The sequence below is a fragment of the Aplidium turbinatum genome, chromosome 17 (assembly GCF_918807975.1).
Source record: "Aplidium turbinatum chromosome 17, kaAplTurb1.1, whole genome shotgun sequence".
NCBI classification, from domain to species: Eukaryota; Metazoa; Chordata; class Ascidiacea; order Aplousobranchia; family Polyclinidae; genus Aplidium; species Aplidium turbinatum.
In genome coordinates, this window is record NC_137488.1 from 5312418 (window position 1) to 5330726 (window position 18309).

General features: G+C 38.1%; 1 protein-coding gene across 1 annotated transcript; it reads left to right on the forward strand.

Moving 5' to 3' along the window:
• Positions 1–1312: 1312 nt before the first annotated feature.
• Positions 1313–15896, forward strand: LOC145786117 (polypeptide N-acetylgalactosaminyltransferase 1-like). The gene is made up of 10 exons (XM_082597769.1): positions 1313–1452; positions 1973–2139; positions 2339–2546; positions 5373–5543; positions 6331–6448; positions 6860–7040; positions 10814–10953; positions 11104–11202; positions 12482–12616; positions 15684–15896. The coding sequence occupies exons 1-10, from the start codon at positions 1325–1327 to the stop codon at positions 15837–15839; spliced, it is 1503 nt and encodes a 500-aa protein (XP_082453895.1). The 5' UTR covers positions 1313–1324; the 3' UTR covers positions 15840–15896.
• Positions 15897–18309: the final 2413 nt, after the last annotated feature.

Sequence of the window (18309 nt, forward strand, 5' to 3'; positions counted from 1 at the left end):
TACGATTATAAGCGCCAGGCTTTGTTTACAAATGAAAAAAAGTAAAAGACAGATAAGCTATTATTAACACAGTGTGGTGAATATAGCTAAGGTTTTAGTTAAGCTCGTTTCAATATCTTCATACTTTTCCATAGATCACTTTTATGGCTTTGGTGTTCTGGATGGCGGTCAGCTTTTTCTCTCTATTTTTCAACTCCAATTCCAAGAGAAACGGTCCCCGCCGAGGTAAGAAAATTTTGTTGACTTTCGTAGAATGTGCAACATAATAAACAATTTTGTATATAGAACCTTTGCATTCAAATTGCAAATGTTTTGGTATCGTGCAGCTTTGGATCATAACCTGCTTTTTAGATTTTTTGCCGGTGTGTGAGTGACACGAACAGGGGCTCCGAGAGGGGGAGAAGTCGGGCAAATTTTTCCCTAGCATAACATTGTAAAGGAAAAACGAGTAGTTTTTCACGTTTGAGGGGGGCCTATTTTGCCACTAAAATAATACTGTACCAACTAAAAAAATAAACAAGTTTTTGAATGAAATAGGCATTTCCAAGTATTTTTTGATCATGGTAGATGCTACTTCAGATGTTTCTCATCAAGAACAAATCATTCTCGTATTAAGGTAGGCAATGTTAAACTGCTTCAAGACCTAAAATTTGATGCTGTTAAGCCTACTGATTTCTGCATCATTGAAGGGTTTCCATTGTTTTAACTTGAAAACTGGTGCTGCTGCGTTTGGCTAAGCATTAGCCTACTATTTGTGCTTAAGCAACTGAACCTTGAATTCAAAAACTGCGTTGACCAGGCATATTGATCCAACATGTCTGAAAAGATTAAAAATGTTCAACGTATGAGATGAGCAAACCATACGACTCTACAAATTTTTTCTAAACAAATTAGTGAACAACCTTAGCAGTTTTGCTGCAAGTGTAGTCGAGTGACTTTTGTTGATTTTCATATTGAAAAAAAATTTTTTTTTTTCTTATTGATACGTGTTAAAATCTAAAGTAAAGTAGGCCAAGTTCAGCTTGAAACATATGATGCAACGCATGATGCAAGTTCGTTGTTTTTGTTTTTGCTAAAAAAAAAAAAAATGGGCGCATTTTACGTATTGTTTCCCGACCAGTCCTGATTTCTCTCGGAGGCCCTGGACACGAAACACCATTTGAAAAGTCTTTCTTAGTGCATTTTGAAGAAGTTGTAAGATTAAATTTACGTTTTTATAGATTGAGTCAATGTTAACTTCATGATGGTTTCATTGCCAGATTTCCTTTTTCATGATGATGTCGAAGGTGATCATCATAATAAGGATGATGATGGTCACGGTGAAATGGGAAAGCCTGTAATAATTCCTGATGGGAAAGAGAAAGATGAAATGTTTAAAATTAACCAGTTCAACTTGATGGCCTCGGATATGATTTCTTTAGACAGAAGTCTATTTGATGTCCGAATGGATGGGTAAGTTCCTTATTATTCAGTTCAATCAATCAATTTATTTTTCTTTGTCGGAAAACAACAGCAATGATAAAGTTACCAATAGTTTACAGAAACAAAACCAACAAAAGGAAACGGCGGCAAAACCAAAGAAGTTTAAAACGTGCATGCGATGTAAATTTAAAGGATACGTCGATGAAAGTAAATTTAAGCACGGCCACCAAACGTAGGCCTAGAAGCTTCAAACAGTTGGTCTTGGTTACAACAAATGCTGTGAAAATATTAACTTTTATAGGATTCAATTATGCAAAACATAAAACTAATATACCATTGAATTTACACTATTCGTTGGTTTTCGCATTCTCTGTATATTGCAATCAATGAAAAAAAACGACATAGCACCAAAGTCTATCGGATTTTTTTCTTCTGTTGCGCTGTAGTACACTGGTCTGCAGTCTGCAATCTGCATAGGTCATTCATCGCTCAAAGTTGCAGTAACAGCCTTGATAAAATGAAAAGTTAAAAATAAAGAATCCATTTTTAGATGCAAAAACAAGAAATACAACGAAGAGCTACCTACCACGTCAGTTATAATAATTTTCCACAACGAGGCCTGGTCAACATTGCTGCGGACTGTGCACAGCGTCATCAACAGATCGCCGCGTCATTTGCTTGAAGAAATTATCCTTGTGGATGACGCAAGTGAAAGAGGTACTTTGACAGATAATTAATCTTTTTTACATTGATTTAACGTCTGTAGACCTTGAGTCAAATTAAAAATGGTTGATTTTCTATTTGGATAGGTCTACTCAATTTGGACTTGGTGTTATCTTATTCAGCATTAAGGCCCCTTTCTATTTCCCAAAAAGTCTTGGTGTTAAAATGTCATTTTAAACCACAATTTTTGTAGACTTTCTGGGCAAAAAGTTGGAGGAATACGTGAAGAAGCTTTCTGTCCATATTCGCATTGTCCGGATGGGGAAACGATCCGGCCTGATACGCGCTCGGTTGCGTGGAGCGGAATTGTCCACAGGCAAAGTGATCACATTTCTTGACTCTCACTGTGAGTGCAATGAAGGATGGCTGGAACCTCTTCTGCACGAAATTTCCATGGACAAGTATGCCGAGACGTTATTCAAGCAACAAAAAGATTTCATTATGTACTTAATCTCTTCTTATCAAACGTTAATCACTGCGAACAAGAAAGAAAAATCTAATCAAAAGTATATTAGCATTACAAGGGGTCTTATTAGGTAGGTAGCAACCAGATGATTCTCGGCATAGCAACCAAGTTTTCACTTTCTTTAATTTTTTTTTGCAGAAAAATTACAAAATGATTGCAGAATGACTTCAACGAGAATTTTTTTTTTTTATGCTTTGGATGTTTGTCATACGAGTTGCGACAAATAAGTAATGGAATTAATGTTATAAAATTTGAACACAAATTTTATTCATAACTTACGAAATGACCATTTCCAAATTGCTCCATTCTGAGATGCATTTTTCCATTCGATCCCGCAATCCCTTGAAGCAGTTGGAAAACTCCTCCTCCTTGAGGCTTTTCTATGGAAGGTGGTGGAGAGACGCTAGTTGTTTTTTGACTAAAAGCTTTCTCATACTGATGGCGTTGTGGGCGGGGGCTTTGTCATGGTGACGGAGCCGTGAGTTGTCACTCCACATCAGGCCCGCAACCAGGGGGGGCATTGGGGGCATTTGCCCCCCCCGAAATTTTTTGAAAAAACTTTAAGCGTTCTATGCAGTATGAAATGTAGACGTACGTCGTACACGTAAAGCCATACTATCGAAACCGAAAGTAGGCTACGCTGGTTGGAAGCCATTCTAACGATTTTGTTCGATAAACTAGGCTGGCATCCTCATTATCTGTTATTCAAATTTCAAGCGCGGAATTGGTGTTAAACGAACTTGCCAAATCAAGTAGAAAGTTAGACATTATGCTCTAAATTAAAATGTCATTTTGCATTTGCAAAGTCAACTTCTTTGGGCCTACAAACATAAAAGCTTGTTGAGCCAACAAAATGTTTCAGGATTGTAATTTGTAATTACCGTGTAGAGTTTATTCATATGTATCTGTTTCTGTTTGTTTATGGTGATGTAAATATATGTTATTGATTAATTTATGACTCCAGTCGTGCCAATGCAGTTCGTAGCCTACAGATGTTGTGTTTTATTTGTAATCGACTGAACACATTACTGTAATATCGTAATTTTCTTCCTCGGGTAGTCATAGCTAAATGAGAAAAGGTTACAAAGGCTAGTTTCTTTTAATGCTGTACTAAACAAAAACGTGATTGACATAAGTTATGACCATTGAACCGTAACATGGTAGTGTCACACATAGGCGTAACCGGGGGGGGGGGGGGGGAGCGAAAAGGGCCATGGCTATTGAACCCTTTGTTGAAAATATAATATAATTTGTAGAAATTTATATCGTTTTTCAAGACATCTGGCTATTAACACCCCCCAGGACTTGTTTTAGGCACACAGAAAGACACTAATAAATTTTGCAAATCGTAAATCGCGCAAAATTTACGCGATTTACGCTTCTTTTAACTGATCTGTTGAAGCAATTTCAGAATCGCTTAGGCTACTCTGTTGGGTTTTGTGTAACTGAGTTTTTTGTGTTCTCTAATTTTAGCCGCAGTTTTTGCCCGTTCGTGTGTAATAGCTACCTTTAATAAATTAATAGCTGTTTATCTGCTAATAAATTTGATACAAATATTACCCTGAAAGTGTTTCCAGAAAGCGCTATAATCCATTATTTGAGTGTAATTTTGCAAAATTTGTCCGGGGGAGCATGTCCCCGGACCCCCTAGAATACGCGTGCCTTCGGCACGCTCTAACTTCCCACCAGCTTTATTGCTTTCCTTGCCCCACCAGGATACGTCACTGCACATCAGGTGGCAATGTTTTAAATCAAACACTTTGTTGTTCTCTTCAATTCATCAAATATTTGGCCCCCCCCCCAATTTTTGTTTGTGGCTACGCCACTGGTGTCACACACTCTTGTCCCTTATCAATCGGCGTGGACATTAACATAAAAATGTCACAATGCATCATTTTAATGTTTGTTCTTTGATAAAAATTAAATGCCCCCCCCGAAAATATTTGCTGGTTGCGGGCCTGCTCCACATTGTTGGCTTGCTGTGTAGAACTCGATGTTGGAGGTAAATAAGCACCTGCTTGTAGAAACACCGATTCACTATCTCACTCTGAGGCATAAATTCATGACGATTGACGAACCAAACCCGTCTTGTTCAAAAATGCGGCCAGCATGACCTTGCTTTTTGATTTTGACGTGTTTGCGCTTTTCTGGGTCTAACTAGATGACTGCTGTGTCTTCCACTACAAGCTCTGTCTCTTCGTTTCAAGATCTTATTGAAAAACCGAAAGAAGTTTGAAACACTCTGTTGTACTCTTCTTCAATTTTTTCAAAAACTGGCGATTGGTTCGTTGCTCCATTTTTGTGCTACCGACTAACAAAACTCTTACAAAAGTTACCAACACAACGTTATAAAAAAGCCTGTCACAAAAGAACGGAATGATTCAGCTTGAAAACGTTGTGTTGCATGGTGATGAAGTGGCTTGTCGATTGGCATTGGTTCAACAGAGTGGCGGATGCAGGCCGTTACTTTTTTGTCACACGTCGTAGCTCCACTCATGTGAAGGCACACATGAACATGCTCACATGAACAGTCTCATCAATCAACGTCATGCGAACATGTACTGATCCATAAACAAGTCGAAATACTAACCCAAGGTTTTTAACTTTCAAAATACTTTCATATTATTATATGGTTTATTTTTGAGTAAACAGAGCGTTTGTAAAACAGTGCAGCGTTCTGTAAATTCTTTAAACAGTCTGTAGTCAACCTTATTTCTCTTCATTTACCTGTCATCAGACCAACTCATGTACTTAATTGCAGGACAACAGTTGTCTGCCCAATTATTGATGTGATCAGCGACCAAACCTTTGAATACTCAGCTGGGTCGGATATGACGTATGGTGGCTTCAACTGGAAGCTCAACTTCGGCTGGTATCCTGTTCCAAAGCGAGAAATGGATCGAAGACACGGAGATAGAACTATTCCGGTCAGGTGAAGTTGCTTTCAAACTCACCATTTGTTCCTTATTTGTATTGATACATAACGCTGCATTAGCGTATTTTTGTGGACTGATGTAATAGTATGCTAAAGCATGATGAATACGAGTTCCTTGTTTGATTAATTGAACCTCCATCCTCGGACTGGGAATTCTTTGAGAGCTTAATCCTGAGAGTTTCGCATACTTGTAGAGACTTTGAAACACTGACACAGGCCCGGTCACCGAGGTTTACAGAGAGAGAGGGGGTGTGTTTTTATTTGTCGTTTCAACACGAGAAAAATCTAGAAACTTAGTTACACAATAGAACACATATACAATGGAGAAAGGATTTGCAACACCAAATAACCGATTGTTTGAGTGAAGCTTCCGATTGTTGAAGTGTTGTTGCCGGGGAATTATTCCATTCATTAGATGCCACGGAATGGAGATCACTCCTGAACGAGCGTTGCTCAAGCGCACGCCTCGAGAGTCAAATCAGCGTCGCTTGATCTTGCAGCTTGTTTGTTCACAAAGTTACGTGTTAACCAACTGAACTATCGGGGCGGCCAAGTGAGCAAAGGAACTCGTTAAATCGTAATGTCTTATCGCTTCACTTAAAGCTGGCTGGTGTATGCCCTGGTACGATGCTCGACTAGCTCCGATTTGACACCTCTCGCATGCGGCCCTGTCTTTAGCAAAACACAAAGAAATGCCTGAAGGCAGACAGGAAGATTGTCTTTTCTTGCATTTTCTGTTAAGAGCTTAGAACAAAATTTACCAAGATATCTTGATAAACTTCAGAACACCCGTGATGTCTGGAGGATTATTTTCCATCGATCGCGAATATTTTGTCCATCTTGGAACTTATGATGCTGGCATGGATATTTGGGGAGGAGAAAATTTAGAGCTATCTTTTCGAGTAAGCGTTGCTTAAAACTCTGTTGGAACGTAAAATGAATTGCTCAAATGGTAAGCTGTAGTTTTTTTTTAAAAAGCTGTGTAGCGCTACTAGGCTACGGCTATGTTAAATTAGGTGAACAAATAAACTAGTCGTACACCAACAAATAACACATCGAGAAACTAAATTGCTGGATGAAATAGAAAAGCTCATGAAAAGCAAGATTTGTTGTATTTCCTTAAGCTTCGAGTAATCTCTCATACAGTATTTTACACAGATTTAACAAGAAGAAGAATAAATGATTCAAAGTTTGTATTCCGTAATAGGGGAAGCAAAGAGTTAAATCATTCATGGGAGGAAGATGTATGTCCATTAAAAGAAGTAAAAAAGTTGAACATTAGCTTATGAAAACTTATGCTATTCAACGTTTAGATATGGCAATGCGGTGGCACTTTGCTTATAGTGACCTGTTCACATGTTGGCCATGTATTTCGCAAAGCTACTCCACATAAATTTCCTGGAGGAATTGGTAACATTATCAACAGAAACAACATACGTGTTGGAGAAGTGTGGATGGATTCATACAAGAATTTCTATTACCTTACAAACCAAAGTAAGAAAACAATTTTACACTGTAGGTTAAAACTATTCAATTCACATTATCATCTGTCGTACTGAGTAACCTACCTCTACGTAACTCATTTTCAAAAAATGTTGCTCAAATTCCATTCAAAAAAGACACCTGAAGAAGTGTAGTAGGTGACATGTAGGCTATTCAAGTTTTTAACTTTGGTAAGGTTTAAATAGTAAACCTAATAGACTATTGTTTATTCAAAAGCAACCTCACAACGAGGCTCTAGGCCTAGAGTACTTTATGCGTGACAGCATAAAATTTGCTAGAAAACAAGCGATACAATAAGACATTACCAGGAAGCAGAGATGTACGTATACGCCGCAAACTCTACGCTGTAGACTTGCGGCGTAGACTCTTTGTTTACGCTAACGCTTGCGGCCACATTTTTTTGGATAGTTGTCACTTGAGGCTACGCCGTAAAGTTTTCGTGTTTTTTTAGCGTATAGCGTCAACGTATACTTTTTAATGTCTTAGCTGTTGTTTGCATTTTTTTTTATCAAACTTTCCAAATTTTGGATAAGTTGAAAGAATGTTTTCAATGGGCCAAGAAATATTGAAACCAAAACGCAGCAAAATGTCAGATGAACACTTTCAGATGCTTGTGTTTCTTCGTGGAAATTCAAAATAAAACTTGTTTGTTTCGAGTGGTTTATTCCGTGTGAATGTTTGGCAACTAGCAAACAAAATGAGTTTACGCTAGTGTGTGCGCTGACGCCGCCAACTTTTTTTACAGGTTGCGTTGACGCATACGGCGTATGGTTTTTCGAACGTTTGCGTTTACGCTGACGGCGTCAATATTTGTTTGTATATAGGCTACGCGTACAATTTAGGGTGCGGTGAAAAATTAAAATTTTAGAATTTCAACAAAAAATATGTCTTAAATGGTGGCCCTACACCTAAAAATATGTCTGATGGTGTTTTGGAGTTGTTGCACCCCTAACTGTCCGTGCAACTTTGTAAAGTTGTATGCGGGGGCCAAAATCATAAAAAATAGCATAACTCATGATCCATGCGTCGTAGAAAGTTAATTTTTGGCTCTATGGAATCAGAAACACCATGTTTCTATTTATTCCAAGAAAACTTTTAACTCTAAGAGCAATAGAATTTAAGTTACGCGTAAAAATCGAATTTCAGGCCCATGAGAACGAGAAAAGTTTAGAACAGAAGTCAGAGTAAACGAAGAGAACTTTTTTCAGCTGGTTGATGCGATTTATTTTGATGGCAGAAAGGATTTAACTCTAACCTTGGTAAAAGAACAAACCGGAAAAACTTCAATGTCTACACAATTGGAAGAACACTACGTTGTTGTGGGTGAACCAGAGGAAGTTTATTTGACACACTTTACAACAAGCAATAGTAAAGGAAAAATACTTGCTGAAAATTTGTATAATGTCTTGTCAGGAACTGATCTGGAGCATAAACTGAAAATTATTGGTTCTGATGGAACTGCTGTGAACACTGGCAGTATCAATGGCCGTATTGTAAACCTGGAGAGACACCTACAACGCCCATTGCAATGGGTAATTTGTTTACTTCATTACAATGAACTGCCATTACGACATGTTAAATCCTTACTAGATGGTTGCCCAAAACGTTCTGACAGCTTTTCAGGTGCAATTGGAAAAGAAATTGGCGGTTCAGTTTCCGAATGGCTTATTGCAGAGTTTCAGCCACTTCCATATTCCACTTTCCCGACTTTACCAAATGACGTTACTGATGATCTAAGTTCAGACGAAATCTACGCTTATAGAATTTGTTGGTGCATCATTTTAGGAGAAGTGGATGAGGATTTGAGATTTATGGAAGTAGGACCTATCGTGCACTTTCGGTGGTTAACTCTTGGATGTAGAATTCTTCGAAGATATGTTTCAGCTTCAACACCATCCAAGAACCTTAAAGTTTTGGCTGAATTTTGTTTGAAAGTATATTTTTCTTCTTGGTTTGACATCAAACTGAACAACAAGATTCCGATGACAGCAAGAATTTCTTCAGAATGTTGACGACGACGAGCGTGGTATCAAATTTTCGAATCAGCAAATACAAGATGAGGCCTTGAAAACTTTTTAAAGAAATGCTTATTTTGGCCACCACGAAAACATCTTGCTTGCAATGTTGTGTGAAGAGGATGATGATATTCGAAGATTGGGTGAAAATAAAATACGAGCATTACAAAATGGCTCTACTTCTGGAAAAGGTTCTGGATGGCATCGAAAAGAAAAAGATGTGATTGTTGAAGATGTTGATAATTCCAACCAAGCAATTCGAAAATTTGTTTTACCAAAACTTAATGTCAAGGCAAAGTCATATCATGAACTTACTGATTTGGCACTCGAAAGCATCGCAGAGCCACCTGCTGTCAAGGACTTAAATGATGCTGATTTAAACATGCTGTATGATAAACCTTTGAGTTTAAAGCATCCCTGTCACAATCAAAGAGTAGAGAGACATGTCAAGCTTGTTACTGAAGCTGCTGGAGCCGGAATGGCCCGTTTCGGTGAGTCCGATTCGGTGAGTCCAATTCGGTGAGTCCGACTCCCTATTTGGTGATTTTTTAATTTTTTTTTTAATTATCGGGTACCGTAACCTAATTATTATTGCCGTTTTAGGATTAGGGGTTAGGAGTTAAGGTTAAGGATTAGGGGTTAGGAACTCACCGAATCGGACTCACCGAATAGTAGCAGACCCTGCTGGAGCAGTAGCTGGTTTTGAAAAACGAAATAGCATGATACGCCAGCGAATCAAATCAAGAAAACTTATGAAAAAGTTTCATACTAAGCATCAATTTACTGTCAACAAACTCTCTTAGAAAATAAATTTGACAACACATCATATTGAGTTTACTGATGCACTGCTTATGATTAATGTCCCACACGTTGATTAGTCAAGTGACAACATTTAAAGAGCTTAGCTTAAGTACCGTTATTAGCCCAAACTACAGAGTTTCTTGTCCCAAAGTTATTTGAGCGCATCATACACAATTTTGCATCATTGTTTTGTAGGCTACAGTACCGGTATACTATAAGCCAGTGCTCCATTATCGAAATTTGAAGTGTAAGCTCAACAGTCAAGCACTGACAAATGACAGAAATGAAAATTGTTCTTGTTTAAATTTTGTCATTGGTTTGTCCAAACTTGTTGTCAATTGTGTGACAATTTTGCCCACAATATGGCTCAAATTTATATATTTGAGCATAACTTAAATTCTATTGCTCTTAGAGCTAAAAGTTCTCTTGGAACAAATAGAAACATGGTGTTTCTGATTCCACAGAGCCAAAAATTAACTTTTTACGACACATGGATCATGAGTTATGCTATTTTTTATGATTTTGGCCCCCCGCATTTAACTTTCCAAAGTTGCACGGACAGTTAGGGGTGCAACAACTCCAAAACACCATCAGACATGTTTTTAGGTGTAGGGCCACCATTTAAGACATACTTTTTGTTGAAATTCTAAAATTTTAATTTTTCACCGCACCCTAGCGTACATCACTGCCAGGAAGGCAATACTGTATTGAGAAATAATAACATTTTGAACATTAACAACGCAAAAGCAAGTACAAACGCTCTGTTTACCGCAAAATAAGCCAACGCATCTCAAGCGCACGTCAAACGTGGTAAAGAACAGATCAAAATATGTTAGCAAATACGATTTTGTTGTAGCTAGTCTCTACGAAACTCGAAATTTCAATTACAATAAAACAGTTGACTGCCATGCAGGGTACGATATGTCGATTGCAGTTTTTTTGCTTTAGATGCACTAAAACAACCGTTTGGAGACATATCTGAACGGGTGAAACTTCGAAAAAGTTTGCAATGCAAGTCCTTCAAGTGGTATCTTGATAATATTTATCCTGATTCACAAATTCCTGGAAGTTACCAATCCCTTGGCGAGGTATGTGAATAAAGTTTTCTATTAGGCAAGTTCAACGTATCAAAATAACTTTGTTGACACGAAACTGAAAAAATTGACTTGTGTGTTGAGTTTTAATAGAATCTACTTTCATAAACTTTATCGGAATAACAACGTCTTTATTTCTATTAGGTTAAAAACGAAGAAAAGGATTTATGTTTGGATTCTTTTTTGCACAAAAAGGGCGGAAAAGTTCGAGCCTTGAGGTGCCAACGCAAGGGCTTCAATCAGGTGTGGTGAGACTGAGAGAACACTATTCTCTGGAACCAAATACAACTTTGTAAAAACAAAATATTTCAAATTATCTGAAATGAAATATTGTTTTAATTAAAACAGAGTTAAAACATAATAAAAAAACACTATTGTTTAAATCTGTGTCAGAGATTCAAATTGCAAAACAAATTGAAACTACACATGAGAAAGCTTTAAAAAATATTTTTCTGTGTTGGTAAATCGTTCATTCTGATAAAAAATATAATAGTTAAGAAACAAAAATGAAACACACCACAACCAAATTTGAGGAGTCAGGGTAAAAGTCGTCGAGTTGGAGGATTTGAGCCGATGTAGAATTCCATGATTGAAAAGTTTCTACAGCGCTGATTGACACCTATTTAGTCTTTCCAATTAGGTCAATGACAACTATTAGGTCTTTCCAATTAGGTCAATGACAATTAGGTCCACCGACCACCAGCCAGGGGTCATGCAACACCTTAACTAGAAATAAATCCGTTAGGTAACTAAAATCTTTCTACTGCATTACTTACGTATTCTTAAAAGAGATTGTCAATGCAGAATAAAAAACAAACACAAGCAAAATACGACTTGTTTCATTCTTTTCTTATCATTCCTGTCCTCCGCAAGGTACGCAATAAGCACTAGAGTTTCAGGACGATTTAATCATTCAGAAGCGATGAAGATTATCCCAATTTGAAAATTTAGTTTAATTTTGAAACTTTTGTTCATAAACAACATGCAAAAAGATGATAACTAACAATTTTATCACTGCAGTCTTAACTAGAATTGAATTGTCGGAATTTGTGAAAAAACAGTCTTAAGTGCTGTCCCAAGAACACAACACCGTCCAATCGGCATATGCATTAGCCTACTGCTACAATTTCGCCACCAAGTGTTGCTTTCCAACGATGTGTTAGCTTTCAAAAGGCAAATTGATCATGCTTCACAGATGAACTTGAACAACTTGGACAACACTAGAAAAATTTGCAAACAAAACCAACAAGTGCCAACAAGTGTTTAAAGAAGACCTTTTTGCAGAAGTTGCCATCTTTGCCGGCGAACTTCTGCTGACCTCTATCTCTGAAGAACGGCAATGGAAATGGCAAAATACTATCGAAGCAACCGATATGTCAATACTGATACAGCACACAGTAGCTTAAACATTCTCATTTTGAAAGCAATAATCTTTTATAAACATTGCTTGCACTGATTAACAATTTTATCAGAGATAATTACCTGTACGTTAAACATGACTCCAATTCATTATATTTGTTAGGTTTGGGCTTATACTGGAAACAAAAAACTGCGTTCTGATGAAATTTGTTTGGAAGTTGCAAGGAATGGTGGCCCAGTAATGATGGAAAAGTGTGATCAGTTTAAAGCAAGTCAGGAATGGGATTACAATACCGAGGTGAAAGTACTCCTATTCACATATAATTTTTAATATCTTGCAACTAAACTAAAAACGTATGTAGGTTATTTATTCGACAGCAGAGGTGGGCAGTAACGAGCTACTTTTTAGTGGGAGTAGCGGCTGCAGTAGCGGCGCTATTTTTTCCAAAGTAGCGGTAGCGGAAGAAGCGCTACTTTTTTTCAGTCGCACTCCCGCTATCCGCTACTTTAAGTGAAAAAATACTAGTTTTTTTCGCAACACTAGCGTGGTCAACCAGCTATATTATATAGCCTGTATAATCGGTTTGGTTGCAAAGTTTCGGTCTGTTGGGAATCTCGTTTTCTAGTGTGGAGCTGCGATCCTGCGATCAAGGTATGAAATCGATGAGATTCGATTCAATTTAAAAGAAACGATTCAACAGGTGCTTCAACGACATGAAATGCGTTACGGCATCATGTCTTCACCCTTCATTTAAGACGTCGTGGCTGCAATTTCTGCACTATGTTTCCATGGAGGATACTGACGCACTGCAAGAAAAAGTCAAGACAGATGTAATTCGACTGTTGCGGGAGACATCAAGCCAGGTTGATACCGAGAAGAGTGACATTAACACCAGTCACGACTCCAAGGATGAATTTTTTTGTGTGTTGACGCCATCCCGTGAAACGTCGGTGCAGAAGAAAACAGCAATTGTGGACGCCTTTTTTACGGGCAGGAGTCCTTGAGCTTTTCATTAAATACAACACCCCCATTCCTTTCAGTGCTGCGGTGGAGAGACTTTTCTCTGTTGGAAAAGATGTGCTTAAACCAAAGCAGGCAGGACTTGGTGACTCTCATTTTGAAATGCTCGGGTTTTTGAAAGATGCGTAACAATAAATTTCCTTAGAATGTGTTTTTTATAACGACGTTAAAATGACAGTGTAAACAAATGATAACGTTCGTTTTCAAGGTCATTTTTGCGTCACTATAAGGGACTTGAAGAGTGTTTTCTAGTGTTATTTTAGACAAAAGTAGCGGAAGAAATAGCCGTAGCGCGCGGTACTTTGGTCCGAGTAGCGATAGCGGGTAGCGCGCTACTTTTGTAAGTTGGTAGCGAGTAGCGGTAGCGCGCGATATTTTGGTCCTAGTAGCGGTAGCCGGTAGCGCGCTACTTTAAAAGTAGCGGGTGCTCACCTTTGTTCAACAGAAATATTGCAGTGCTGCTATGATAGAAAACAAGTAGCCTAGGTCTAGTTTAAGCTTGCTGCACAATTATTATCCTTGTTGAATGAAAAAGATACAGCACAAACGTCTACAGATTGTATTGTCAAACTAATCAGCAATCATAAACAGACATAACTCAGCAACAACACTACATTTAGCATTATAAAAACAAAAAACAATAAGCTAACTTTTTCGGCTAGTCATACAGCCCTTTTCAAGACTATAAGAACATTTGGCGACGAGAGTGGGCAAGCATTGGAAAGCTAATTTTAATAAAAGCAGTGCAATTAAAGATCATATTAGAAACTGTCAATCGTGTTCAAACAATAAACCCTCCTTGGAGTCTTTCGAAATTGTTCGTAAGTGTTTGTCCGAGTTCGACACCAAGATTCACGAGGCATTGATCACCAAATCTTTCAACCTAGGGCTCAACAGGCAATTATTTGCTGGCGGAGCTTTCTATCTTTTAACAGTTTTTGGTTGAATTGTCAGGTCTTGTGCTTCTCTCCACTATCTTGTGCTGTGCTTCTGTCCATCTTGCCTAATCTGCTTGAGTCCTTTTCAGAACAATTAATTAATTTATCTCTCAAATACTTGACCCATTGTGCTGCGCAATTTTTCAGTTATCATTTTGTGTGAGCTAGTTAAGCAAGTTTCCCAAATGATAAGATTTGATCATATTTTTGCTGTGATACTGTATTTTTGTTTAGTATTCTTTTAAAAATATTTTTCTTATAGGCTTGAAAAGGGCTGTATGACTAGCCGAAAACGTTTGCTTATTGTTTTTTTTTTATAATGTTAAATGTAGTGTTGTTGCTGAGTTGTGTTTGTTTATAGTTTAAAAAGTTACCTCTCTGCTCAAATTGTATAATCAGTAATCTTTAACAATAAAGGAAACAAAACTATTAACGTACAGTAGGATATTTATTCAAAAAGAACAACGATGAATCGCTGCAAAAGTTACTGTAGATTTAGCCTATGCAAGACATGCTGCAACTCACATCATGCAGTTGCCTTGAATGAGGAATCAAAATATGAAAGTTAGTTAGCAATCACTATCTGACAATCACCTATAAATTTTATTCCACGCGCAACGTCATGGACAAGTGACGGCCCAAGTCCAGTAGCGTTGGCAGGGTATAGGTCTAGGGGGTACTTTTAGACCCGGTGCTGGGATGATTTTAGGGAATCGTCACCTTTCCAAGGGGCCGGGAACTAAAATAAACCACCTCTAATTGATTGGATGCAGTGCGTTTTTCTTGTAAGTGTCCTAAATTGGAGGCTGGAGGATTGTACCAGGTCCAATTTATCCTCTCAAAGGCCCTTCCCAAGTCCACCTCTCATTCAAGGGTTCTAAAGTATTTTAAAAATTGGTTAAGTCTGAATTTAGTAAGCTACTAATCTTTTGCGCGACGCAGTTCAACAAAAGTTTCTGCATTGATTAGTGTGACGTAAAATTGCGTCACAACACTAACGCATTTTTAAAGTCATTAGGGTTGAATGCACCAACAGCTTACCAACTAAAAAGTCTTCTGATTAAAAAGCAACGCTTTGTAAACTACATTTTTTTCGTATGTAACAACCATAATTTGCTGATTGAACCGCCGATTACTGATGAACAGATGAACTTAACAAAAACTATTTCTCGAATATGTAATTGGACAATTTGCATAATTGTCTGTTTAAAAGTCCCACTGTTGCTGCATCTAACCCTTAAAAGCTTAAAGTGAAGTCATCTCTGCTTTAATTTGTTTAAGTTGGCTGCTCCAAGCAACACATCAAAGTACTTCCTGCTCCGAACTACATTGGGTGATTTGTTAGCTGAGTATGCTATAAAATACAACCAAGCTTCACCCTTACTCTTATTTTCAATATTTTACAGACTCACCAGTTGAAGAATTGTTTCACAAATCAGTGCTTGGACATATTTGAAGATTCTCTTAAGCTGCCTACAATGACACAATGCAACGAACATCAGAGGACTCAGAGATGGATACTAAAAACATCAGATATTGCTAATATAAAGTCAGAATTATAGTGCTTTGAACGCGTTGTTTATCACTTCAAGAACAACAGGCTCAACTGGGTCTGTGTGACTCACTAATAATAACAACCACCCAATAGCCTAGTTCATGTTTGGTTTGGTTTTTAAATCTTTATCTTCGGACTGACAAAGCCATGATAGGTTATTCCTGGCAGTTTCGTATAGGCCTACTTGTTGAGGCTCTTGACGCAAGGCCGGTTACTGAGATCGGCAGAGTGAAGTTTTCCGATTGTTGAAGTGTTGTTGTCGGAGAATTATTCCATTCACTAAGTGTCGCTGAATGGAGAGCAGTCCTGAAATGCGTTGCTCAAGCGCACACCCGGAAAGCGAACCAGCGCCGCGTGATCTTGAGCCGGGCGCGTAACCACTGAGCTAACGGAGCGGACGACAAAAGGGCCTAACTCACTAGCACTCAAATAATTTTTTTCAGTGAGCATTAATATTTTAAGGCTGCGTTTTTCGTTTGCAAAGTTCCAGGAGCAAAGTTTTATGTGATTTACCAACTTAGTGAATCGTGCTTTTCCGGTAGTCGCACACTTTTCATTTCACTGTCATTATCCATTATTTATTTCTGATGCCCCTTAATCAAGAGTGCAAGACAGATGTGACCATCACTCAGTAAAAGGTGAGTCCCATACTTGATCCAAGCATCGGGGGATGAGAAGATAAGGTTCTCATTATACTAAGTCTTCGGCACTAACTAAAGTAGGGTGGCCAGTTCCTTTCTCTCGGCCGCCTATCCTTCAGCAACTACAGTACGCCCATTCAATTTATTACACCCTGGGTAAAGGTGAGCGGTGTTTTTCAACAACCAGCCTAAGCCGGGTGTCAAACCAGGATTGCATGATTGGAAAGCGAGCGCCTTATCCGCTGCGCCATCCCATCGCTGCGATCACTCAGTAGCAGATCCATAAAAATAAAAGTTGGGGGGCACCGAGCTCCTTCCAAGAATTTTTTTGTAAAAAAAAATGGATACCGGTAGTATAAATGCTGAGATATGAAGAAAATAATATCAAAATAAGCCGGAATAAGCCTCCAGATAAAATTTGACACAAGTTGACTATCTTTTGGTGGTATTTTGACTTTGATATCCCGTAGGCCTACGCGTATTTGTATTCTGCAGGCCGCTACAGCAGATGGAGTGTTTTGACCAATCAGAAAACAAGATTTAGCCTAACGCGGTTGAAACAAATTTCGCGGAAAAATGTTTAGTAAATCAGGTTTCTCACAACTCGCAACGTTTGCCCATGATGTCGAAATTTGCATAAGCAAGCCAGTAAGACATTTTGATAAACCTGACAAGTGGACTATATGAAGAGTTAGCTTTTGAAAATTTGTAAGCAAACCTAATTTACTAAACTTTTGTTGCATTTTTTTTAAACTCGATCGACTTCTGATTCTTTAAAAGCTTGATTTCGACAAATACTGTTGCGAGAAACCTGATCTCTTAAAGTTTTTCCTACGAAATTTTTGAGTTAAATCCTGCCTTCTGATTGGTCAATAAACCACATCTGCTGCAGCGACCTGCAGATTACAAATCCGTGTCCCGTACGGCGATGGTACCTTGGACTGTAGCCTACTTTTTCACTGTTGCTTTTGTTTCGCGTCCAAGTATTCTGTAAGTTGAATGTATGATTTGCAGCTTACGACTATCTAAATCAGTGGTTCCCAACCTTTTTGACCTTGCGGCACCCTATCAAAGAGATAAATAGTTTGCAGCACCCTGGTAAAACTGGATCAATTTTATGAGGTTTCTGTATTTTAAATAACTGTATGAAATAACACAGAATGAGTTGTGCAGTAGACCTATAGCGCGCGTAAATAAATGTATTCATTCAAAAGTCAGTGTGAAATTTGGGCTTGACTTCTTGCGCAAAGTCCCTTAATATCTGGGGGTACATTCGATAAAGCAGTCGTTCTCGTTTTTTAGTTTTTATGTTCGTAAATAAGGAAAATCCACTCTCACATAGGTATAACGTGGAAAACTGCAGCGAAAGCACAATAGCTTTCTTTCCAACGCAAGGATATTCATTTTGAATTTTTATCCAGAACTCGTATTGAGGCATCTGCTTGTGCATATGCTTTAAATTTCTATCGTTACGAATGTCAATTAATTTCAAATTCAAAACAATATGAGAGTCCCGTAAAAATGGATTTCTCGATTTCTTTGCAAAATAAATTCATGAAACCTGGCAATAATGATGCGTTTCAAACGTTTTTATGGAAAGAATAGCAACCAGTCAAAATCTCTTTCACGCTGTTTTTCCTGGGCAAGGAAACAAAGGCTTACCGCGGATTAAATATCAACTTACCGCCAGCGACTTCCCCACTAAGCGACTCTCCAGAAAGGAGCCGGGAATATCTGCGAGACGCGAAACTTAATACGCATTGAAACTCGGTTAGAAATAAAGAAATTCCACACAACGGGTTAAAGTTAACACAAAGAATGGGCCGCAGTATTGCA